This window comes from Athene cunicularia (genome assembly GCF_003259725.1).
Source record: "Athene cunicularia isolate RWA chromosome 3 unlocalized genomic scaffold, athCun1 chr3_part1, whole genome shotgun sequence".
Classification (NCBI taxonomy): Eukaryota; Metazoa; Chordata; class Aves; order Strigiformes; family Strigidae; genus Athene; species Athene cunicularia.
In genome coordinates this window covers 35,347,910-35,369,591 of record NW_020799097.1, presented here as the reverse complement: position 1 = coordinate 35,369,591, position 21,682 = coordinate 35,347,910, and the positions used below count along the sequence as shown (strand labels likewise).

Below are 21,682 nucleotides of genomic sequence, written 5' to 3'. Positions count from 1 at the left end.
GGGTTCAAGGAACCTTATAGATCATCTAGTTCCAACCCCCCTACCATGGGCAGGAAGACTTTCACTAGCCCAGGTTGCTCAAAGCCGCGTCCAGCCTGGCTTTGAACACTGCCAGGGAGGGGGCAGCCACAGCTTCTCTGGGAAATGTGTTCCACTGTCTCACCACCCTCACAGTAAAGAATTTCATCCTTACATCTAACCTGAATCTATCCTCTTTCAGTTTAAAACCATTACGCCTCATCCTATCAGTCCCTGATAAAGAGTCCCTCCCAAGTGGCCTCCTGTAGGCCCACTACACGTACTGGAAGGCAACTCTAAGGTCTTCCCGGAGCCTTCTCTTCTCCAGGCTGAACAACCCCAACTCTCTCAGCCTGTCCTCATAGGGGAGATGCTCCAGCCCCCTGATCATCTTCCTGGCCTCCTCTGGACTCACTCCAACAGGTCTATGTCCTTTTTATGTCGGGACCCCCATAGATGAATGCATTACTCCAGCTGGGATGTCATGAGGGCGGAGTAGAGGGGAAGAATCACCTCCCTAAACCTGCCAGTCACAGTTCTTTTGACACAGCCCAGGATACAGTTGGCTTTCTGGGCTGTAAGTGCACATTCACAGAATCAAAGAATCTTCTAGGTTGGAAAAGACCTTGAAGATCATCCAGTCCAACCATTAACCTAACATTGACAGTTCCCAACTATACCATATCCCTAAGAACTATGTCAACGTGACTCTTAAACACCTCCAGGGATGGGGGCTCCACCACTGCCCTGGCCAGCCCATTCCAACGCCTAACAACCCCTTCTGGAAAGTAATACATGCTAATTCCAGTCTAATGTCCAAGTTGTCCCAAGTGCAACTTGAAACCATTCCCTCTTGTCCTATCACTTATTACTTGGTTAAAGAAACTCATCCCCAGCTCTCTGCACCCTCCTTTCAGGGAGCTGTAGAGGGCGATGAGGTCTCCCCTCAGCCTCCTCTTCTCCAGACTAAACACCCCCAGTTCTCTCAGCCATTCCTCGTACGACCTGTGCTCCAGACCCTGCACCAGCTCCGTTGCCCTTCTCTGGACACGCTTGAGTCATTCAATGTCCTTTTTGGAGTGAGGGGCCCAAAACTGAGCAGGGGAATCGAGGTGCGGCCTCACCAGTGCCGAGTACAGGGGTCAGATCCCTTCCCTGTCCCTGCTGGCTACACTATTGCTGACACAAGCCAGGATGCCATTGGCCTTCTTGGCCACCTGGGCACACTGCTGGCTCCTGTTCAGCCGGCTGTCGATCAACCCTCCCAGGTCCCTCTCTGACTGACAGCTCTCCAGCCACTCCTCCCCAAGCCTGTAGCGCTGCTGGGGGTTGTTGTGGCCCAAGGGCAGCCCCCGGCATTTGGCCTCATTGAAACTCCTCCAGTTGGGCTCAGCCCATGGCTCCAGCCTGTCCAGGTCTCTCTGCAGAGCCTCCCTGCCCTCGAGCAGATCAACACTCCCACCCAACTGGGTGTCATCTGCAAACTGACTGAGGGTGCACTCGATCCCCTCGTCTAGATCATCAATAAAGATTGTTAAACAGGAGCGGCCCCAACACCGAGCCCCAGGGGACACCACTCTTGACCGGCCGACAACCGGATTTAACTCCGTTCACCACAACTCTTTGGGCCCGGCCATCCAGACAGTTCTTTACCCAGCAAAGCGTGTGCCCATCCAAGCCATGAGCAGCCAGTTTTGCCAGGAGAATGCTGTGGGAAACGGTGTCAAAGGCCTTACTAAAGTCAAGGTGGACAACATCTACAGCCTTTCCCTCATCTTATAAGTGGGTCGCCCTGTCATAGAAGGAGATCAGGTTGTCAAGCGGGACCTGCCTTTCATAAGCCCACGCTGACTGGGCCTGATCTTCTGGTTGTCACGCATGTGTTGTGTGATTGTACCCAGGATGAGCTGCTCCATCAGCTTCCTGGGCACTGAAGTCAAGCTGACGGGCCTGTAACTTCCCACATCATCCTTCTGACCTTTCTTATATATGGGCATTACACTGCCAACTTCCAATCTGTCGGGACCTCCCCAGTCAGCCAGGACTGCTGGTAAATGATGGAAAGCGGCTTGGCGAGCACCCCAGCCAGCTCCTTCAGCAGCCTGGGGTGTATCCCATCTGGTCCAATAGACTTGTGCGTGTCTGTGTGATGCAGCAGGTCACTGACTGTCTCCTCCTGGATTGAGGGAGGGTTGTTCTCCCAGTCTCTGTCTTCTGGCTGAGGAGGCTGGATTCCCTCAGTAAAACTAATCTTGTTATTAAAGACTGAGATAAAAAAGGTGTTAAGGACCTCAGCCTTTTCCTCATCACTTGTTACCATGTTTTCTCCTGCTTCTAGCAGGGGATGGAGGTTATCCCTGGCCTTTCGTTTACTGTTGACATACTTTTAGAAACATTTCTTGTTATTCTTGATTGCTGAAGCCAGACTAATTTCTAGCTGGGCTTTAGACCTCCTGATTTCTGTCCTGCATAGCTTCACAGCATCTTTGTAATAACTGTGTGTGGCTAGCCCCTTCTTCCGAAGGCCATAAATTCTCCTTTTCTTGCTGAGCTGCAGCTGAAGCTCCCTGTTTAGCCAAGGTGGTCTTCTCTGGCACCCGGCTTCTCTTACAGCACCTGGGAACAGCCTGCCCCTGAGCCATTAAGATATTCCATCCACTAATACCCCCAAGTCCTTCCCTGCAGAGCTGCTCTCAATCTACTCATCACCCAACCTGTATTTGTTCTTGGGACTGCCCCTACCCATGTGCAGGACCTTGCACTTGGCCTTGGTGAACTTAATGAGGTTTGCACAGACCCACCTCTCCAGCCTATCCAGGTCCTTCTGGATGACATCCCTTCCCTCCAGTGTGTTGACCATACCAGACAGCTTGGTGTCGTCAGCAAACTTGCTGAGGGTGCACTCAATCCCACTGTCTGTGTCTCCAACAAAGATGTTAAATAGCACCGGTCCCTGAGGAATGGCACTTGTCACGGCTGTCCACTTGGACATTGAGCTCTTGACCACGACTTTTTGAGTGTGACCATCCAGCTAATTCCTTATCCACCAAGTGGTCCATCCATCAGATCCATGTTTCTCCAATTTAGAGACAAGGATGTCGTGCAGGACAGTGTCAAATGCTTTGCACAAGTCCCAGGTAGATGATGTCAGTTGCTGTTCCCTTATCCACCAACGCTGTAACCCCACTGTAGAAGGCCACCAAATTTGTCAGGCATGATTTGCCTTTAGTGAAGCCATGGTGGCTGTCACCAATCACCTCCTTATTCTCCATGTGCCCTAGGATAATTTCCAGGGGCATCTGCTCCAGGATCTTGCCAGGCACAGAGATGAGACTGACTGGCCTGTAGTTCTCCAGGTCTTCTTTTAACCCTTTTTTAAATGGGGGTAATGTTTCCCCTTGTCCAGTCAGCGGGAACTTCACCTGAGTGCCATGACTTCTCAGGTATGATGAATAGTGGCTTAGCCAATTCAAACAGCAGTTCCATCAGGACCTGTGGATGCATCTCATCAGGTCCCATGGACTTGTGCACCTTCAGTTTCCTTAGATGGTCTTGAACCTTATCCTCTCCTACAGTAGGCGGTTTTCCATTCTCCCAGAATCTGTCTTTGCCTTCTGCGTCTTGGGTGGTGTGGCTAGAGCACTTTCTGATGAGGCAACAAAGTCACTGAGTATCTTGGCCTTCTCCATATTGTGGGTAACCAGGTCTTCCGTTTCCTTCCAGAGAAGGCTCACATTTTCTCTAGTCTTCCTTTTCTCACTGATGTACTGCAGAAGTTTTTCTTGTTGTCCTTGACATTCCTTGACAGATTTAATTCTATCAGGACTCTGGCCTTCGTAACCTGATCCCTGGCTGCTTGGACAATTTCTCTATATTTCTCCCATGCTACCTGTCCTTGCTTTCACCCTCTCTAGGCTTCCTTTTTGTGTTTGAGATTGCCCAGGAGCTCCTTGTTTATCCATGCAGCCCTCCTGGTGTTCTTACCTGTCTTGTCCTATCTTTGTCAGGAGGCATCCCTTCCCAATTTGGAGGAGGTGATCCTAAATGACTCGTATCTAGATGATTCATTTAGAAAAAGTAAAAGGAATTTTTTTTCCAATCCAAGTTAGTGTTGGAAAATATATTCAGATTTTTATAAAAATTATACAGAAATAAAACACAGAAATTTGCTTGGATGAATAAGGTATGTTTTTGATTTCTGTTTTTTACCAAATGTTAAAAAAGGTAATTGCAGTCTAACCCTGCCTCAGATCATTTCTTTATTTCTCCTATCTGCCAACAATAACAAAAAAAATCAACAAAAACCAAAAAGAAAACAGGTATTTGCACATCTTTAATCATAACTAAAGTTCAGACTCCCTAATTTAATTGTCTTAAGTGAAAGACATGAAACGCCTTTGCAATTAACAGCAGTTTTGCTTAAGTAACAATACATGATTAGAATACCTGTTGTCTAATATAGTTTGATTATTTGAAGTATTATCCTTTTGGAAATTCTAATTTAAGTATTTATGAAGAATCTTTTTAAAGCTGTCATTTACTATATTTAAAACTGATACCGTATTGGTAGTTTTGATTATAAACCAAGAAATATTTTAATCCTATCTAGAATCATGCCTACCAAAACCAGTGATACACAAAGTCTGAAACACTCTGAAGCAGGTCTGTAAATCAGGATGTCAGAAATACTAGAGTTTAGTGTCCTATTCCGTTAAGTAGAAAGGATTTTGTTAAGGAGTATTTCCAGAAATAATTATCACATACAGAATGTATAAAGGTTTGTAATTCAAGATGATATCTGCAGGTAACAGGTAGCAAACACTTAACCTGGAAAAGGATTTGGTGGGTCCTGAAGCTGCAAAGGTCATTTAACAAATGCATTTTACCATCCCAAATTTCAGTCAACATAAACTAAATATGAAGAAACAGAATAAATTAACAAGATCAGAAAGATCTTTTTTTTTTTTTCCTTTTCAGCACATGAGTACAAGTTTCTGTCTGCCTCCCTGGAAATTGCCTCCCACTCTACAGGCACCTTCCCTTCAGTGCTAGATAAAACTTTCTTCAGTTGCTCCAGAAAGTACAGTTGAATGTTTATGGTTTTTGACAGGGCAGGGTGCGGGGGGATTAAAATACAAATCAAGCAGAGTGATAGCTTTCCAAGCTATAAAAAAAAACCCAAACATGCTGTACCATCAACTAAGGGTATCAAACTACTCTAGTGAGACTAAATTAAGCAATTTATTATACCAGTTGTGTTATAAGAATTGTTCAGGGATTAAATTACCAACTTCTGAACAATTATATAGGAATCAAATCTTCAACTACCTTCCCAAAGATAAAGAAATTGCACTGCCAGTTATAAAATAATTTGCCATTTGAAAAATCAAAATCACTTGTGTAGTTAAAGAGAATCTATTACAGTTAAAACCATATGATACTAATCCACTTCCATTTTCTCAACTGCAAATTACACAGTTTTGTAATCTCTTTTATTATGATTTTAAAACCAAATATATGGTTCTTTCCAACATAAAGTGAAGCCAAAGAGGAGTCAAACTGCTTTTAGAACTTTTTAGAAATAAATGTTATGTACCAAATAGGATATCAATACTTAAAATAATTACAGTATGGCAAAGTTAAGTAGTACCATAGTATCATAGTACCTAACTCAGCAATGTGCAATGCTCAGTGTAAGCTTTCAATCAGTGTGGAGTACTGAAGAGTTCTGGCAAAAACTCTGCTTAAAGGAAAGGTGACTAATTCTGTTAAACAGGTGAGATTTAATAATGTTAAAAATAAGCAACTTGTTTAAACTTAAAAACCAAAACTTTTTCCTAATTGCACACTTCCTTATCCTTACATTTGTTTAAAGTCTGTTTGCTTTTGGCTGCCATCAATAACTCTGGTATGCTACTGGTGATTTAATGAGACACAGCTCATTGTCCAGTTCTTTCAAAACTGGCCTTTCTGGAGCCTTTTCAGATGTAATTCAAATATACTAGAAATTTGGGTTGGCAATTACATGTCCCCTCTCCAGCAGTCAGAATTTACTCCAATACCCTAGAGAGAAAAAGAATAAAGTTAAGACTGCTTGAGCAACACTTAAAACATTGTTTTAACTGTACCACCACTAGATATACCTATGATGAATGTTTTCTATATCTATCAATAACTTTATCTGTCACCAAAATGCTGCACGCTTTTTACTGACCCTCCTAGGACGGTGTACAAAGTCATAATCCCAAGCAAAACTGAACAGTCTGCATTAAATACATACCACCACACACAAATACACAAAAAATCCATGAAAATCCAATTTATTTCATACATCTCTTCTCCAAATGTTAAAGGAACATCCATTTACTTTTTTTTTAAACTCTATGGTTTACTGCAAAAATTTAACCTAAGAATAAATTTTACCAAAAAGATTATTTCCATTTTATTCTGCTTTTCTGATTCTGCTCCTCACTGCAAAAAACTAAACACAAATTTAATTGTTGGATAACTTTTGCATCATGAAAATCAGCATTATAATGTGAAAAATGAAATTGAATTCTGAAATAAAATATTGCAACTTTCTTTCCAGTTTTACATGAGCTAGATAGACATAATTCTTTGGAGGTCCACCTGGATCACTAAATTGTATTGCCTGCATAGCCAACAGTTTACATGTTGCAGTAATTGTTTTAACTAAATATTTCAAATATTTTCCAAACTATATAGTGTGATCTTAAAACATTAAAAAAATAAATACAGTCTAGTTATTAAGTCTGATAATTTTACTTTTGTCCATAAGGAAATTTTCTTTTACTTTATATTCTTTTTTTTAATCTGCTGTTAAAGTTAGGTGTTAGCATTTTGTGGATTCTTAAACCTGCATATTCTATAGAGTGATCCACTTACTACGTTTTATGAAACAAACAGATACAGACAAAACACTACCCAACACCACACTCTGGCCCTTCTCCAAAAGAAAACATGACAGTACCTGGTGAGCTTGCAATAGGTGCTCAGCAAATTGACGTACTTCTGATAGTAGAAGAGATATTAAAGAATTTCTTAGTATGTTGTTCCTTCCTAGCAAAGCCAGTGTGTGTGATACAGCATACAGTGCCTGAAACTAAAGAGAGAGAACAGTAAATTTAAATTTTCAAAAAGACATCTCCAGCTTTTATACTCCAGGTTTTCTTAAATAGAAATGGGATTTACATATTAAAATTTTTAAGAAAAAAGGTCAAAATCCACTTTTTAGACAGTTTAAAACTCTACTAATTAAATACATATGGTATCTATGAGAAACCCATACCCACTACCTAGAAACTTTTGTTTCTCAAAAGATTAGCACCACAGGAAACTGTCATATGAACAAACTTCTCCAAACCTGTGAATTCCCTAGGAGGCAGGTTTCAGCATTAGCTGTCATCATGCCCATCTGCTGTCATAGAAAATGGGTGACTACCCTGCATATACAGTAATTCTGTTTGTCACAGGTAGACAAATGAACAAATTCTTTGAAATTCAAACACATGGGCAAGCTAGGAGCTATAGTATTCTGTCAATAGAGTTATCACAAATAAAGTTGATTAAATGCTAAGAGACAGAAGATACACTGTATTTTCAAATTCAAACAATTCACTTTCATATTGTTGTTTAACAAACTGTAACCAAGGCATTCCTCCTGAACCACATGAGGAGTGATGTGAACTTACATGAGAATTATATTAGTAGTGGGGTTTTTTTGGCCACAGATTTTTCTATTAAAAACAATAAAAGCTGTTTTCTTTGTTCCCTGACATGGAAACGTATAGCTATTATGTAATGAAACATACTGCTCTACAAAGTAAACACAACATTATTTTGTAAAACACTAATAGAAGAAATTATGATTTCTATATATAAATGTACTGGAGTTCTTTCAAAAAAAAAAAAGTAATACACATTAAATATGACTATAACATTTTTATATAAACATATACCCCTAAAATATCAATACTTAGTATCTCTTTGTAAATGAGTATTTTTAACCGACAAAAGGATACTCTGACCCAAATTTGTATGTCTAAGAATAACTACTGTGTCTTAAACACTCAAAAGCAGACCACCGCATCCTTTTAACAATCTAGCCAGCTCACATATGTATACACACATACAGACGCATGCATGTATATATATATATATATATATATATATATATATATGAGAATAAAAATACTTGCCCACCATTTACAAGTTTGCATAGGATGAATCCTCCTGGAAATCACTTCCAAACACACGAAAGGCAAGATGGCAATCCAGCATGGATTTATTAAGGGGAAACCGTTCTTAACCAACCTGATAGCTTTCTACAGTGAGATGACCAGCTGAGTGGATTAGGGAAAAGCAGTAACATTTACCTTGACTTTACCATGGTTTTCAACACTGTCTCCCATAAAATTGTTACTGAGAAAATTTTGGGCTAGGTAAGCAGACAGTGAGGTGGACTGAAACTTCTGCTGTAAAAACAGTTAATCAGCAGCTTCACATTCACAGTTACTGCTTGTCTGCCTGATTAGATGGCCAAACTGACATGTCAGTTGATGCAACGCCTATTTACCAGCCTCTGAGAGCTGAGGAGTTTGATCAGCTTGGTTATCATCTGCCCAAAATGAGACAATCTCCTATTCACAGTCATAACAATCAAACTTTAATAAATCTTTGCTGTTAATCACCTCACTTTAGCACATAATCCTAAAACAAATATAAAAAGAAAACTATAAAAGACAGACAAGTCTCATGTTCAGAATCAAACATGCAGGGAAACAAAGTAAACTCATATTAAAGAGAATTCATTAATTGTATACATATAGCTTTGAAAATCTGTGATATTAAAATCATTCATAAATGTATACACAAAAGATTCTATAAAGACAAAATGTGAATGAAGGTGAGCCAAAATAGGTTTCTGAACAAAACTATATGAAAGGATAACATAATGTATGTGCTTATAGGTATTTTGAGGATATATGAATTAAAATCAGACTTCCATATACTGGAAATGTATGCCCTTCCACGAAAAACGACTCCTCCTCCTAAAAATAATCTAGACATTTACTGTTTTGAAAGATCTTCCATACTATCTATTAAAATCATATGACAGAAATGAAGTTTGCGTAACCTGGATAGTTCTGCCTTGGAGCACTCACATTCCAAAAGGGTACAACTGCTTCAAATCATTACTAGAGGTTTAAATAAAGCCAAAAAAAGCGCACATTTTTCATTAAAGTTCCCACTCATTTTTACTTCTTTTTATAAATTATGGATGGATACATATTGTAGTTATGTATTTTCAGTGTAACATTGAGTATACTTACTAATTTGCCTTTGGCAAGTGACATAGACAATCCAGACTAGTTTTTCAATGCTACCTCTCCCAAAGAACACACTAAATGTATATATTTACACACAAACATGATCATGATTGTTCTCTTTTAAGCTCTCTTCTATTTGCCTACAAGATTTTTGGACTTATAGTGAAACTTTTTTTTTTTTTTTTGTAGGTATCAGTGCTAGCATCTGAGATTTAACTAAAATAGGATCTTTCACAGAATTCCAAATATCTTTTCTGGTTTGGCAAGAGTAACATTTTTCTGGTTGGAATTCTGTAGGACTAGGTAACAGGGGATCTTCAAATTTAGAGCCTGAGCCTCTATTAAGGGAAATAAATAGGGATTTTAGGGTACTTGAGATATGGCTACCGATGCCATTGAAAAATCCCACCTGCTAACTGATTTATTAAAGAGTATGGATTTAATATTGTATTTTGGTGAATCCCTTAGTATATTTTAAGAAAATAAGGAAACAACAAAGAAGGTTAAAGTAACTCTCACAGACTATACACATTATATGCATACGGAACAAACATAGCATACAAGCAATTAATCTCTAATTAGGGAACAGAAGTAAGACTGTTTCACAGCAATGCTCATGGATTGCTAATTAAACTCTAGAAGCATTCAAACTGATAATAGTTCAAATAGTATGCCATTTCATTAAAGATAAAACTATCTTCAGACCTCAAATCTATCAAACATTTAAAAAACAGCAGAAACATTTTAATCCCTTGGGCTTGCTTAATGGTATAGATGAAATAAAACCTATGCTCTTCAGGAACTCCCAGGTAAAAGCAGTTAGAAAATTAAATTGTAAAAAACATACAATCAGAAACAAGAAAATAATGGACCCTCGTTCACTGTTCAGGAGCTGCATCTTCACCCTAACCCTCCTCCCACACGCTGGTCTCTGCTCTCTTCCCATGTTCCTCAGGATGCAGAGCAAGAGAGAGCAATGCTATGCCAGTAGTTGGGAAGGATGTGTGGATTGTCAATATAATGGCAATGTCCTGCTTGCCTCAAGCATACTAATTTGGTTGCTCCTCCACCCTGCCACTGATTTTAAAGCCTATTGGAAGGTATGTTTGACCTTCCACTTCTTTCCAAGTGACTTCAAACTGGCGATCAGGTTCAAATGTTACTAGTAGAGGAAAAGACTGACAAGCAAAACAGCACACTCCTATGAGCCTTGTTTCCCCAGGAAACCAGAGTAAAAATAACCACTTCAGAATTATTTGTTTAGAATTCATTTATCAGAATGTGTTAGACTTTTCTTTAATAATGGTTATCGAAAACTTGTAATTCCTTCACAAATTGCACGATTCACTAGACCCTGCAACTATGAAAACTGTACCTTAGTTTCTGTTTCACTCCAAGTAACACCTCTTTTCCCCAAGTGACTTGACATATTTGGCAATACAGGACTTAGGCAAATGCTTATTACAAGTATCCTCAAACTGTGAGGTGTTAAAACCAAAACAGTACTTTTGCCTTTGAATTCTTATCACCCCTGCCCTCTGCCCATTTAGTCCAGACTGACTTCCACTCCTAACTCATCAATATCAATTGAAAAGTTTTACTTTTATATGGAGGGCACTAGTACCCCTTTTCATATCTTACTGTCGTGTTGCTTCCTTTGTGATTTGATGGTTGTGATTTATCTCTCCTCCTGTTTATGCTGCACTATTTCTCCTATCTTCGACTCTTGGGGATTTGATACATATTATTCCAATTCTTTGCTCTGTAAGCCTCCTCTCAAGCTTTGCTCTGCCCTTGCCCCTTCATAATCTTGTTCACACTTCTCTCCACTCTTCTAAACCTGATGTTCTCTGCTAGGACCACCAGTTCGCCTCACTGCTGCAAGTTGCGTTTTATATCACAGTATTTCGGTACTTTTTTTCCAGAGCTTTAGCTGAAAAACATTATGACAGTGTCATGTACAACAGAGGCAGGTCTGTTTGCAGCATGCTTGACTGCATGCACCAAAAATGCTTATAAAAAAACAAGCTAAAATACAAACGGCATGAACAATTTTTTAAGAAAAAAATCAGAAAAGGCAAAAAAAGAGAAAATTAAACCAAGATATTTCAGTATCTGTAAAAGAATTATTGTAATACAGCACTGGCATGCTGTGCAGAGGATGGACATGGAGAAACAAATAACCTGCAGCCAGCCTGCTAAATATTCTAAAACCCAGAACACTTTGGTGAATGGTGCTGGAAAAGCCAGAAATACAAGCAAGAGATATCGTGGTATTCACTGAAAGAAATGTGCAACCTACTGGCTTAAGTAAAGCTTTGTTGAATTTGTGGAGTGAGGAGGAAAGATCTCCAAGAAGTGTATTAACTCCTCCCAGTCACTGTTCCTGACCATGAAGCTTGTATGTCAGACTGGGAGTGTGAAACTGCAATTTTTTTCTGTTCACAGATGGAAAGTTTCTTTCTTAGGTTTATTTCTTTATGGCTGCCTAAAAGTCACTCTGATGCACTGATCAGCAGGGTCCTCCTGGCTCCATATATGCTTATACCCAATACCAGTTCCCTAGCAAAACAAGCAGTAACTAGTGCATCTTCTTACTCCTGTCCACAGGCTAAACTAAGCTAAATCGACTGCTGCTGCCACATCAGTGAGAAGGAGAGATGAGAGACCATAGAAACTGCTATGAAGGAGATGCACTTGCAGTCACCTTCCTGTTACCTACCTCCCTTACTGCTTCTTCACACCACCAAGCTCTCTGGCAGAAATAAATTTCCCAGGCTACTTCCTAGGTGTTTACCCTCTCCTTCCCTGCACTAGGGAAAGCTGTTACTGCTAAGTAATGAGGACAGATTCAGACCAGACCCAGCACACCAACTGACTGGACTACCCTTAAGTAGCCTGTTCTCTATTTGACTGACATACAAAAACCTTTCCCCTCCCCTCCTTGTCCTGTCAAGTACTCAGTGCACAGCACAACTTGCTGCTACTCCTCTAGCTGCTTTCTTAACCAATTACAAAATATGAAAGCATTAAAGAATGTATTTTTCAGTTTCATTAACATTTTCTAGTATGAGTTCCGTAATAAATGCTTTACTGAAAACCAGATAGATAAAAGCTCCTCAATCTTTCATCAGTAAACACGGTTTATTTTACAAAGAATGCTCTTAGGTTGTTCTGCCACCATTTATCTCTGGTAAACTCATGGTGTATTTTCTATCATTTATCACTAGATCTTTAATTATTCTTTAAACTTTGTTATAAAGCTTTGTATGTTATTGAGATAAACTGCTACACTGGTAGCTTCCTCTTAATCTTCACTTTCAAGCATAAAACATGCTATATTAGAAATTCTACAGTTATAGTAATACCATCTCTAAACTTATTTAACTTTTTTTTTTTTTTAGTTTCATAGTTTACTTGTCTTTCCCATTTTGAGCACTTTACATTCTCTTGAGCTGGATAATATACACAAAACAATGACATTTAGTTCATGGGATAAAATACACGTAACAGACCTTGTTGTGAGTTTGATTTTTAAAGAAACACAAAAAAAAGCAACCCAGCCAAACAAAAAACCCTAACCCAAAACTAAAGCACAACCTGGATGTCCTTAGAGGAATTTAGGGCTGCAAATCATCATTATGCTTGCTTTAGTGTTTACCTCAAAATGATAGTATCTATTTACATACACTAAAACCAAGTGCCTTGCTTATATTGCCTCATCCCAATCACCTTTACAAAAAGGCATCACTTTCCTTGAGGCACCTAAACACACAATCAGTTCATCTGAAGACTAAGTACAAGAAACTGATGTATAGAAAAATCCAGCTAACTACTGAAGACAACTGGGATCCTGCTGACATCAGAGTTTTCACCAATAAATTTACTTTAAGCAAGGCTAACCTGTCAGAGATCAAGAATGTCTGCATCTTCTTGGGATTCATGAATTAGGCATTCTAAATATCTAATTCATCCAAGAGGCTGGATCCAGTATCAATCCCAGTTAAACAAAGAGCATTCACAACAGCTGCCACTCAGACAACTCTGATGTTACTGCTGCCCAATTTTTTAATACCTAGTGTAAATATTCCGTTGATTATGAAGAAGTAACTCTAGATACAATGCCTTCCCAGCCTGAGAGATTAAAATTTGTATTACTCTTGATTCCACCTTCTTAACTAGTCCTAGTCAGAAGTCTAGTCGAGTGAAGAACTGCCTGTCTGCCTGGTGATGCTGAGTTGCCAAGCCATGCTAACGGATGCAGAAGACACTAAGCAACAAGTGTGAGCTCACTCACAGCGGAAGAGTTATGAATTCAGATTTTTAATCTGAGGACTATTTAGGAAAAGTCACTGGATAAATTACAGAAAACAGGTATATTTTAGTTTTTTAAACTTAAGAGTGAGCTGGTCATCTTTAAAGAAATTCAGGGATGTAAATCAATGTCCCATTTAAGTATCTAAGATTTACAGACAGTCCTTGCAAATGAAAATGGATTTCACATCTTTATTTCCCAGTTCTTTACTCTTCTTCCCTCTGCCCACAATGTGTGAGCTACTCTGAATACCACTTAAAGATGCTAAATATCTGGCTTGCATACCTAGGAAGAATAGGGGTACCTTGCTTAGTGTTACAGATTTCACTGGAGGAGTTGAGCATTAAAAAGTTAGGCAAGGAATACTCAACTGTCTTTGCAGCTGGCTGCAGATAACAGGCTCTACAGGGCTTACTTTTCATTTCTCTCCTATCACCATAACACAACCACACACCCTATTTGGGCACACAAAAATATTTCCTAGAGAAGCGTGACAAAATTAAGCTGAGAAAAGGTTCATTAGTAAACAGAAAATAGAACAGGGAAACCCTAAGATTTTCATTATTAAAGTATGCACACATTTTAAGCAAAGGTTGAGGACTACTACCAAAAAGCCATCTTCAAAAACTAGAGGATATAAGAGGTTATTTTCCCACAATACTAAAAAAAGGCATGACCTCTGTTAAAAGCAACAAACTGATTGTTTCTGTGAAGAGAAAGACAATGCTGACAGCAGGAACAGCCCTGGATCTCCATCTGGAAGTTACCAGAATGGAACGAAAGAGCTAAGATGGTCATATCCTCCCTTTGAATAACCACCTACCGTGGTACCTGAGATCAAAAAATAGAACAATTTTAGGTCCTTTTGTTCAACAGCATGGCTAGCGTAACAGAAAACAAGGCCTAGATAGAATCCAAATGCTTTTACACAGGCATGATAAGTGAAGGACTGAAGGATGGGCTTTGATGTTGCTGTTCGACATGGTCTCTGCTGCAAATATTGCTGAGATGACAAAGCAGCAAAAATGACACTGCTAATGTAATGCTACAGAAAGTTAAGAGATCTTTGACAGAAAGCGTTCACTGGAGAGAGACTGAGGGCAGAGGAAAGAAACAAACAACGTTTGATATATATTTCCTACCATATTCAACAAAATCAAGAACTTCCTGTATTCTTGCAAGGGCCCCCCATACTTAATTTGTAAATCAAAAGAACAGTAAAGGCCTATTCCATCCTTTTTTTTCTCCTCCTAGCTGAAATAATCTGTAATACCCTGAATACCAGGCTAATTACTTGGATAAAAACAGGTAATGACGTTATTAGGAAAAGAGATGGTCCTGACAAAAAGGCATTACAGGCAGGCTGGAAACCATGAATAAAACTTTTTTGCCTTAATGGTAAAAAAAAATCCTGCTAATTTCATCCTGTAACTCTTCAACAATTGTAGCTTTTGTGCATGATACATATCAGCTGAGGCTGGCTGAGGAGGGAAGCTGGACAAAAGTCTAAGAGGCAGCCAAATTTTTCTTTCATTCATTCCTGTCTAGTTACTCCTATGATCCACTTTACTGAAACAAATGAGAGTCAGTCAGTTTGGTGATTGCTTTAGACCATAGTGATTTACAAAACAATGGATTTTGATTACCATTTCACTTAAATAGCTCTACATAGAACAACAGATTGCTGAGAAAATTTAATTCAACAATCAAGAGATTCAAACATTGACTCTTACTAGACCATAAAATCCTGGCAACACATTTTAATATTCATACAAATGAACTGCTCTGCCACTACATAAACAAAATTGTATCTTTGGTCAATGAAAACACACCAAGTCTCAAGAGCCATGATATTCCCCTTGGGACTCAGTTAATTTAGGAAAACTGAAGCCTACTAGTTTTATATTTGGGAACCACCGTTGACATGAAGAACTATTTTTAAATCTTACTTGTCCCTGAGCAGGAAAGACTCTTGTAAAAACTGCTGAGTTAAGTACTGTTCTGGCAGTTGCCAACAAAAGATACTGCGAACTATACATGGCCAGGGGAATTTATCGTCACCCACAATTAGTTGGCGCATCTATTAAATATATACTGTCACATGTATTAAAACCATCAGAGTAAGTTTATGATTACTCTCTTCCAGGCAATTTCAGTCACTAATGAAACATATAAATTGTATCCTAGATAAGAAAAGATTCAAAACCATGGTTTTGATTAATGTGTAGTTTTTCAATTGCATAAGCACACTTCCACACATTTCTTTATATAATTGCCAATTAGATTCAAACATTTCTCTCTTTCTGCTTTTCACTGTACTACATTTCAACTTGTCATTTTCATGAAGAATTGTGAATCCTTTATCTCACAAACATCGGGTAAAGGCATTTAACTAGTAGTCAGAACTCTTGCGTTTGCTTTTCTGCTAAACATATCAACAGTAATAGCTGAGCATTTGCAAAATTCTACATAAAGACTTTTAGATGGAACATAAGAGAGAAAAAAACAGACAGTAAAGTCCCAAACAGGATACAAAAAGTTCCTAGAGAAGATGCTTATGTCTCAGCATCCATTTGGATACTGTTAACACAAAACAACTTCTAAACAATTATCCTAAAGTAATTGTGATTATAAAGTAATTTCCAAAGGGGACAAGGGTTAAAAGAACTTTTTTTTTTTTTTTTTTTTTTTTTTTTTTTTTTTTTGCTTAGTTTGAACAGTACAGGTAATTCATGACTCTTGACAGCATCTTCAAAGTCAATACTGATGTTTTAAATATAGCATGAGAAGCAGCAAACAGGCAGAGGTCACTGAAACACATCTCTTTTCCTTCTGGGTCTTCTTTTAAAAAAATTTATGAGTGAGGTGGGACAGAAGGATGAGGTATTTGTCGAACAGGAACAAGGCACCAGAAAGCAGTCTCTTCTAAGAGCCCTACACCGCACAATTCTACTCTACAATATTGAAGGCAATGTACCACTGTCTTCTATTTTAGTGTTTTGATTAAAAGAAGAGGTCCAAGAAACAGACACAGATCTCTGCACAGAACCCAGGGTGAAGGTCAGGATCTTCTGGCACATAACTGATGCATTAGCCATGCTCCAAATTATAGTATCAGCTGAACCTAGAAGAAGTACAACCAGTGAGCTGAACTTCTGTTAACAATGCTGCTAAACTAGTGCGACACCACTAGGGATCACATCACATAAATCCTATGTAATGCAGCACCCTGTAACTCTATTTTGCCATGAAACATTTGAATACAGCTAAACTGCACTGAAAGAAGCCAGATATAAAAGTATTTTTCTTCTGTCTTCAAAGTAAGAAACAAGACTCTGAATTCCTTAATAATAACTGTCTTGAGATTTTACACAGCTGTATATATGAGAGATGTAAATAAGACACGTATGAATTATCTAAATTTCTGTTCTAGGGTTTTGACTTCTGAAGCTAATTCCATATACCATGAAAATACAGCCAGCTCAGGTTCACCACGCCAGGCTTCCAGGAAGGCTCCAGGATGCTGTCCAAGTAAAAGGATTTTAGTGTCCTCTCTGAATTGCCCTAATGCAATGAGCTGTGCAAAACCTTCACCAGAAACATAAACCACACATGCTATTCTGAACAGCACAGGGAGTTGGGAATCCCCAGTGCCTCTGACTGTTGCATTTTTCTAATAGAGGAGAAATGATCCGTTGTTCCAATACATGCTGGACAACAAGAGATAAATCTCAACAGAACAGGCACATCTCAGTCCAGTAAGCGATGCATCTAGGAGCAGAACAGATGCACGTTTCCTATGTCCCTATGGAGGTGGATGGAGCTAGCTGTTATAAAATCCCAAACGGGTAGATTAAGGAAAAAGAAAATGTTCCTGTGCTTCCTTTCTGAAGAAGGGACAAAGTTTCTACTCCACTGGCGCTGTAATTATATACCATAGCTCCTCTGGAAGTTTTCCATGGGAAATATTTTCCCATGTTTTGTAGAACAGTCCATTTGAAAAGCAGAGCCAGTGGCTCCTCAAACTGAATACAGTCTCGCAGAGTTTTCTTGTAATATGCTTCTGTCTGCTTGAAAGCAGGCCTTGCAAAGAACCTGCATAAATAGGACAAGTGCTTCTGCTGACAGCAGTTACTCAACATGAATAACAATTTGCACATCAAAAGGCAATGCACCGACAGCAACACATCCATACAGAAGTCCAAGAGTCTCGGTGCTGAGGACTCAAAAACTGGTGACAAGCAACGTGCTTGCTCCAAAGATCAGCAGCAACTAACCATAGATTTTGCAACACGAGAGCAACAACTCATCTGTACCAGAATTAGACACAGAATCCTCATAAGCTTTTCTGTAGCAGCCATACAGGGATGCAAGACCGTGCCAGCAGAAGGTGTAGAGGCAGGCCATTAAGTAGATGATTCAACCTCAGAGCATTCATGCTTCACCTTTAGCAGCCATGACTTGAGGATCCTTCTAGATATTTCCAGAAGCCTTCTTCCAAAAGACTATGTTTCTGACAGCTGTGTGCAGAGTTCTGAGCTGCTCTCCAAACATGAAGGAAGAAGAGAAAATTTTAACAGGGAAATTCAAGAGGCTACTTTTATTTGTAGTTCTTTGATTTAAATGATTTTATAGTAGTAATTCCTTTTATCTTTCATATATTATAGATTTTGTTTTTCTTTTTGATACTCGTGTCAATTTGGAGTTTCAGGTCAAAAATTCTATCAAAAGTGCACAGCTTTAAGCAACTGAATCCAGGCGGAAAAGCTCTGAGTACATGTCTTCGCTGGTTCCTACAGCTTTCAGTGCTTTATAATTAGAAACATCTCAAACAATAGGACTCAACAGTTACAGCAAGTAATTCTGCGGCTGTTTTTCTTCCTTTACATCTACGGTAGAGATAATTATCTCTTTTCCAATTCTCAATGGTTTTTAAAGTTATTTAATTTGCTCTGCAGCAAAGCGCTAAGATTGCTTTTGAAGATGAGGCGTTAAGTGCAATCCACAGTCATTTCTCTCTTTGTTCACTTTTTGAAGGTGTTTCTCACAAGCCTTTGTCCTCCTTGACAACTCCTGACAGTTTTATAGGTGAGGATGGCAGAGAGAAAGTTGTGTCAAATACTATAGCTGCACTGGTGACTGTCTGTACAAATGCTTTCTGACAGTTAGTAAGGTTAGATACAACAAAATTCCTAATGTTTTTATACTGGAGGGATTTAAGCATTCTCCTGGAACCAAAATTCATAGTTTGCCACTCTTTCCAGATGACAGCCTTGTAATTAATGGTAATTTTATTTTAAACCTATAATCTTGATATTTCAATCACCACTTGAGTAAACAGTGATGATTAAAACTGAAGCATAAAGTCCCTGGGATATATCTGGTACACAGCACATGAAGAATTAGTTATACAATTTCCACTACTAATTCGGAATGCTACATATTTATTTCCATATTCAGTTCAGTTTAAAGAAAACCAAATCTCTAAAAAGGGTTCTTCAATAAGTCTTTATAAACATTGCAATTAGTACACACAGCATTTTCCCTTTTTCCCTAGAAATCTGGAAACTATCACAAATATCCCTTAATAATTGATTTATACAATTTTCAAACTATTTGAATCTGTTTGATTGAAGTAATGGCTGCCAAGAGAAACAACTGTTAAATCAATATTTTGGTGGAAGCAGATATAAAATCTCTCATAAAAAGTCATCTGTTTCAGTGAAGCTATTCAGAGAAAACATGCCACTTGCAAATTATGCGGACATACTCCACCCTTCCTGAATGATTTAAAAAAGCCCTTTGCAGACTTGAAATGCCCCTGCTCTATCAGGATATTTTCTCCCATTTAAGATGCCACACCTCTCATTTATGCTTCACCAGGTTCCTACAATCAACAAGTAATCCTTCTCTGGATAACCTCTTGGTTGCTCTCCTACAATTACAATTGTTTTAATTACTTATTAACTTTCTATTTGGGTAGAAGAGGGGAACAGGTGGAAACACTGGACATCAGCTGCTATGAAGAAGTCCTTAATGAATGCCTGCTCAAGTTTTCTTTGTTCTGTATCCTATAATCACTCAAAAAAAATAAACGGAGTTACACCTGCATGACTATCCCTGATACTACACAAATTATATGTATGTCCACACCCTTTCAAAACACTGCTCAGTGGCACCTCTAATTAAAAACTAAGTATCACACCATGGCAACACTGAAATAGAAAGCACCCTGGTATGAGAGACACAAAGCCCTAGTCCTGGGAAAGCTTCCATATGCGAAGATTTCCTTCTGAATGCTTTCTAACCAAAATACAGGCACATCCGCTTCCCACCCCCCAGTTTGGTAATAGTATTTATTTGATATTTACATTCTGAGGTAAATATTTAATACACAGTGGGATTCATTTTAAATTAAGACAAACGGATACATCTGTCCACAGGCGTAGCAGATGTCTACACTTTCATGTTGCTAAAGGCAGCTTTAGAGCGCATTCTAAAATAGGGACCTAGTACCTGGTCAGCATTCTTTAGGTTCCCTGGATTATAGCGATACAATCTTCATTTACTATCATGACAGTGTAACTACATACATGTGGACACTAAATTGGTACATCTAAGCATCAAACAATTCCACCATCATGTCTGTTCCAAGTTACTCTAAAAGACAGAATGAAAACTAAAAATCCTAAGACAGACAATGGAATTTATTACTTACAGGAAGTCTTGTAAAGACAGACTATAGATATTTCAGCTGAATGAGGAAACTAACAAGATGATGCATGGAACAATGAAGAATAATGAATACAAACAAAATGCAATTCAGTCCTATTTGCTGTTTGTGCTGGGGACATGCTATTTATGAATTTTTCACTCATTTGCCAATTTACTTTCAACACAAGATTTGCAAATGTCTAAAGTGACAGAGATCTTCTGAAGCAAATCAACCTATTTAATCTAGGTGCACAAGAAAGAATAAAAAAAAATATAGTCATTACTTTGTGAATATGTACAGTATATCTTCATATAGCAAGAGAAACAATATGATTTTCTCTCATATTTTCTATAGAGCTGTTTCAATCTACATTTTTATAGTTTTAAAAAGTCCTATAATCAGGAATAGACTAGAAGAACTTGCATTCATGAGAAAGACCTTTTTCAAATGTTTTAGAACATTTATTGTCCATGTCACCAAAAAAAAGAACAACCACAAGTATCTCTGAAAGTATTCTTAAAAATATAACAAGATAAACTAACAATAAAAACATAAAATCACAAGAGCATTACAGTATACTGAAATGATATAGGGAAGATGGAATATGTTTTAAACTTACCCTGTTGACACTGCCGTTTCTTAAAATAATCTGAATTAGATTTTTCTTAAATTCTTCCAACTTCTTGAAACACTTCTTCAAAACATGATTAGATAATTTAGTATCAGTTATTAAACTGATCAAAACAGAAACTGCTTCAGTAAGAACATTTGAAACTGGAAATTTAGGACTCTTGTAAAAAACAGTCAGTCCATCAAGCAACTGAGACACTGAATTACATATGGTGAAAGGATCGTTCTCAAGCTCTGTGAAGTCTGCTTGAAGAATCCCTCCTTCTGATAGTTTTCTTATTTCAAGCAGATGTTGCAAAAACTGCACTGGAGCAGTCAGGGATTCCTCCTTGCTCGTACAGCAAAGATTCAATGGGGAAATTGTTTCCAACCAATGTTTAGAAGGGTCAATATTATGCTCAGATTGGTGAAAATCAGAGTCTATGCCTAAAGAACTGAATGCACAGTCATTAGAGACATCACATCCAGAGTCTTCAAGCTGGCTTGAGTAACTCACAGGGTTTATACACTCCTGATCCAGAAGAGTTTCAGCAGAGGCATCTGGTTTTCCTGAAACACAAATGTGAAAGTTATATTTGTGTAATACTTAAATACATGCTTATGGAGCGTGTCATATATCCTTTGTCCTTCTGCTTCCACACAAAAATCACATCA

At 38.5% G+C, this 21,682-nt stretch overlaps 1 protein-coding gene across 1 annotated transcript in view; it reads right to left on the bottom strand.

The window, feature by feature from the left end:
• Positions 1-21,682, bottom strand: part of MEI4 (meiotic double-stranded break formation protein 4) — a 234,120-nt gene that overhangs the window by 35,582 nt on the left and 176,856 nt on the right. The window contains exons 3-4 of the mRNA XM_026844078.1: positions 21,018-21,577; positions 7,010-7,141 (exon numbers count right to left, since the gene is read on the bottom strand). Of these exons, the coding sequence (XP_026699879.1) occupies positions 7,010-7,141; positions 21,018-21,577 (692 nt within the window). The remainder of the gene's footprint in view (positions 1-7,009; positions 7,142-21,017; positions 21,578-21,682) is intronic.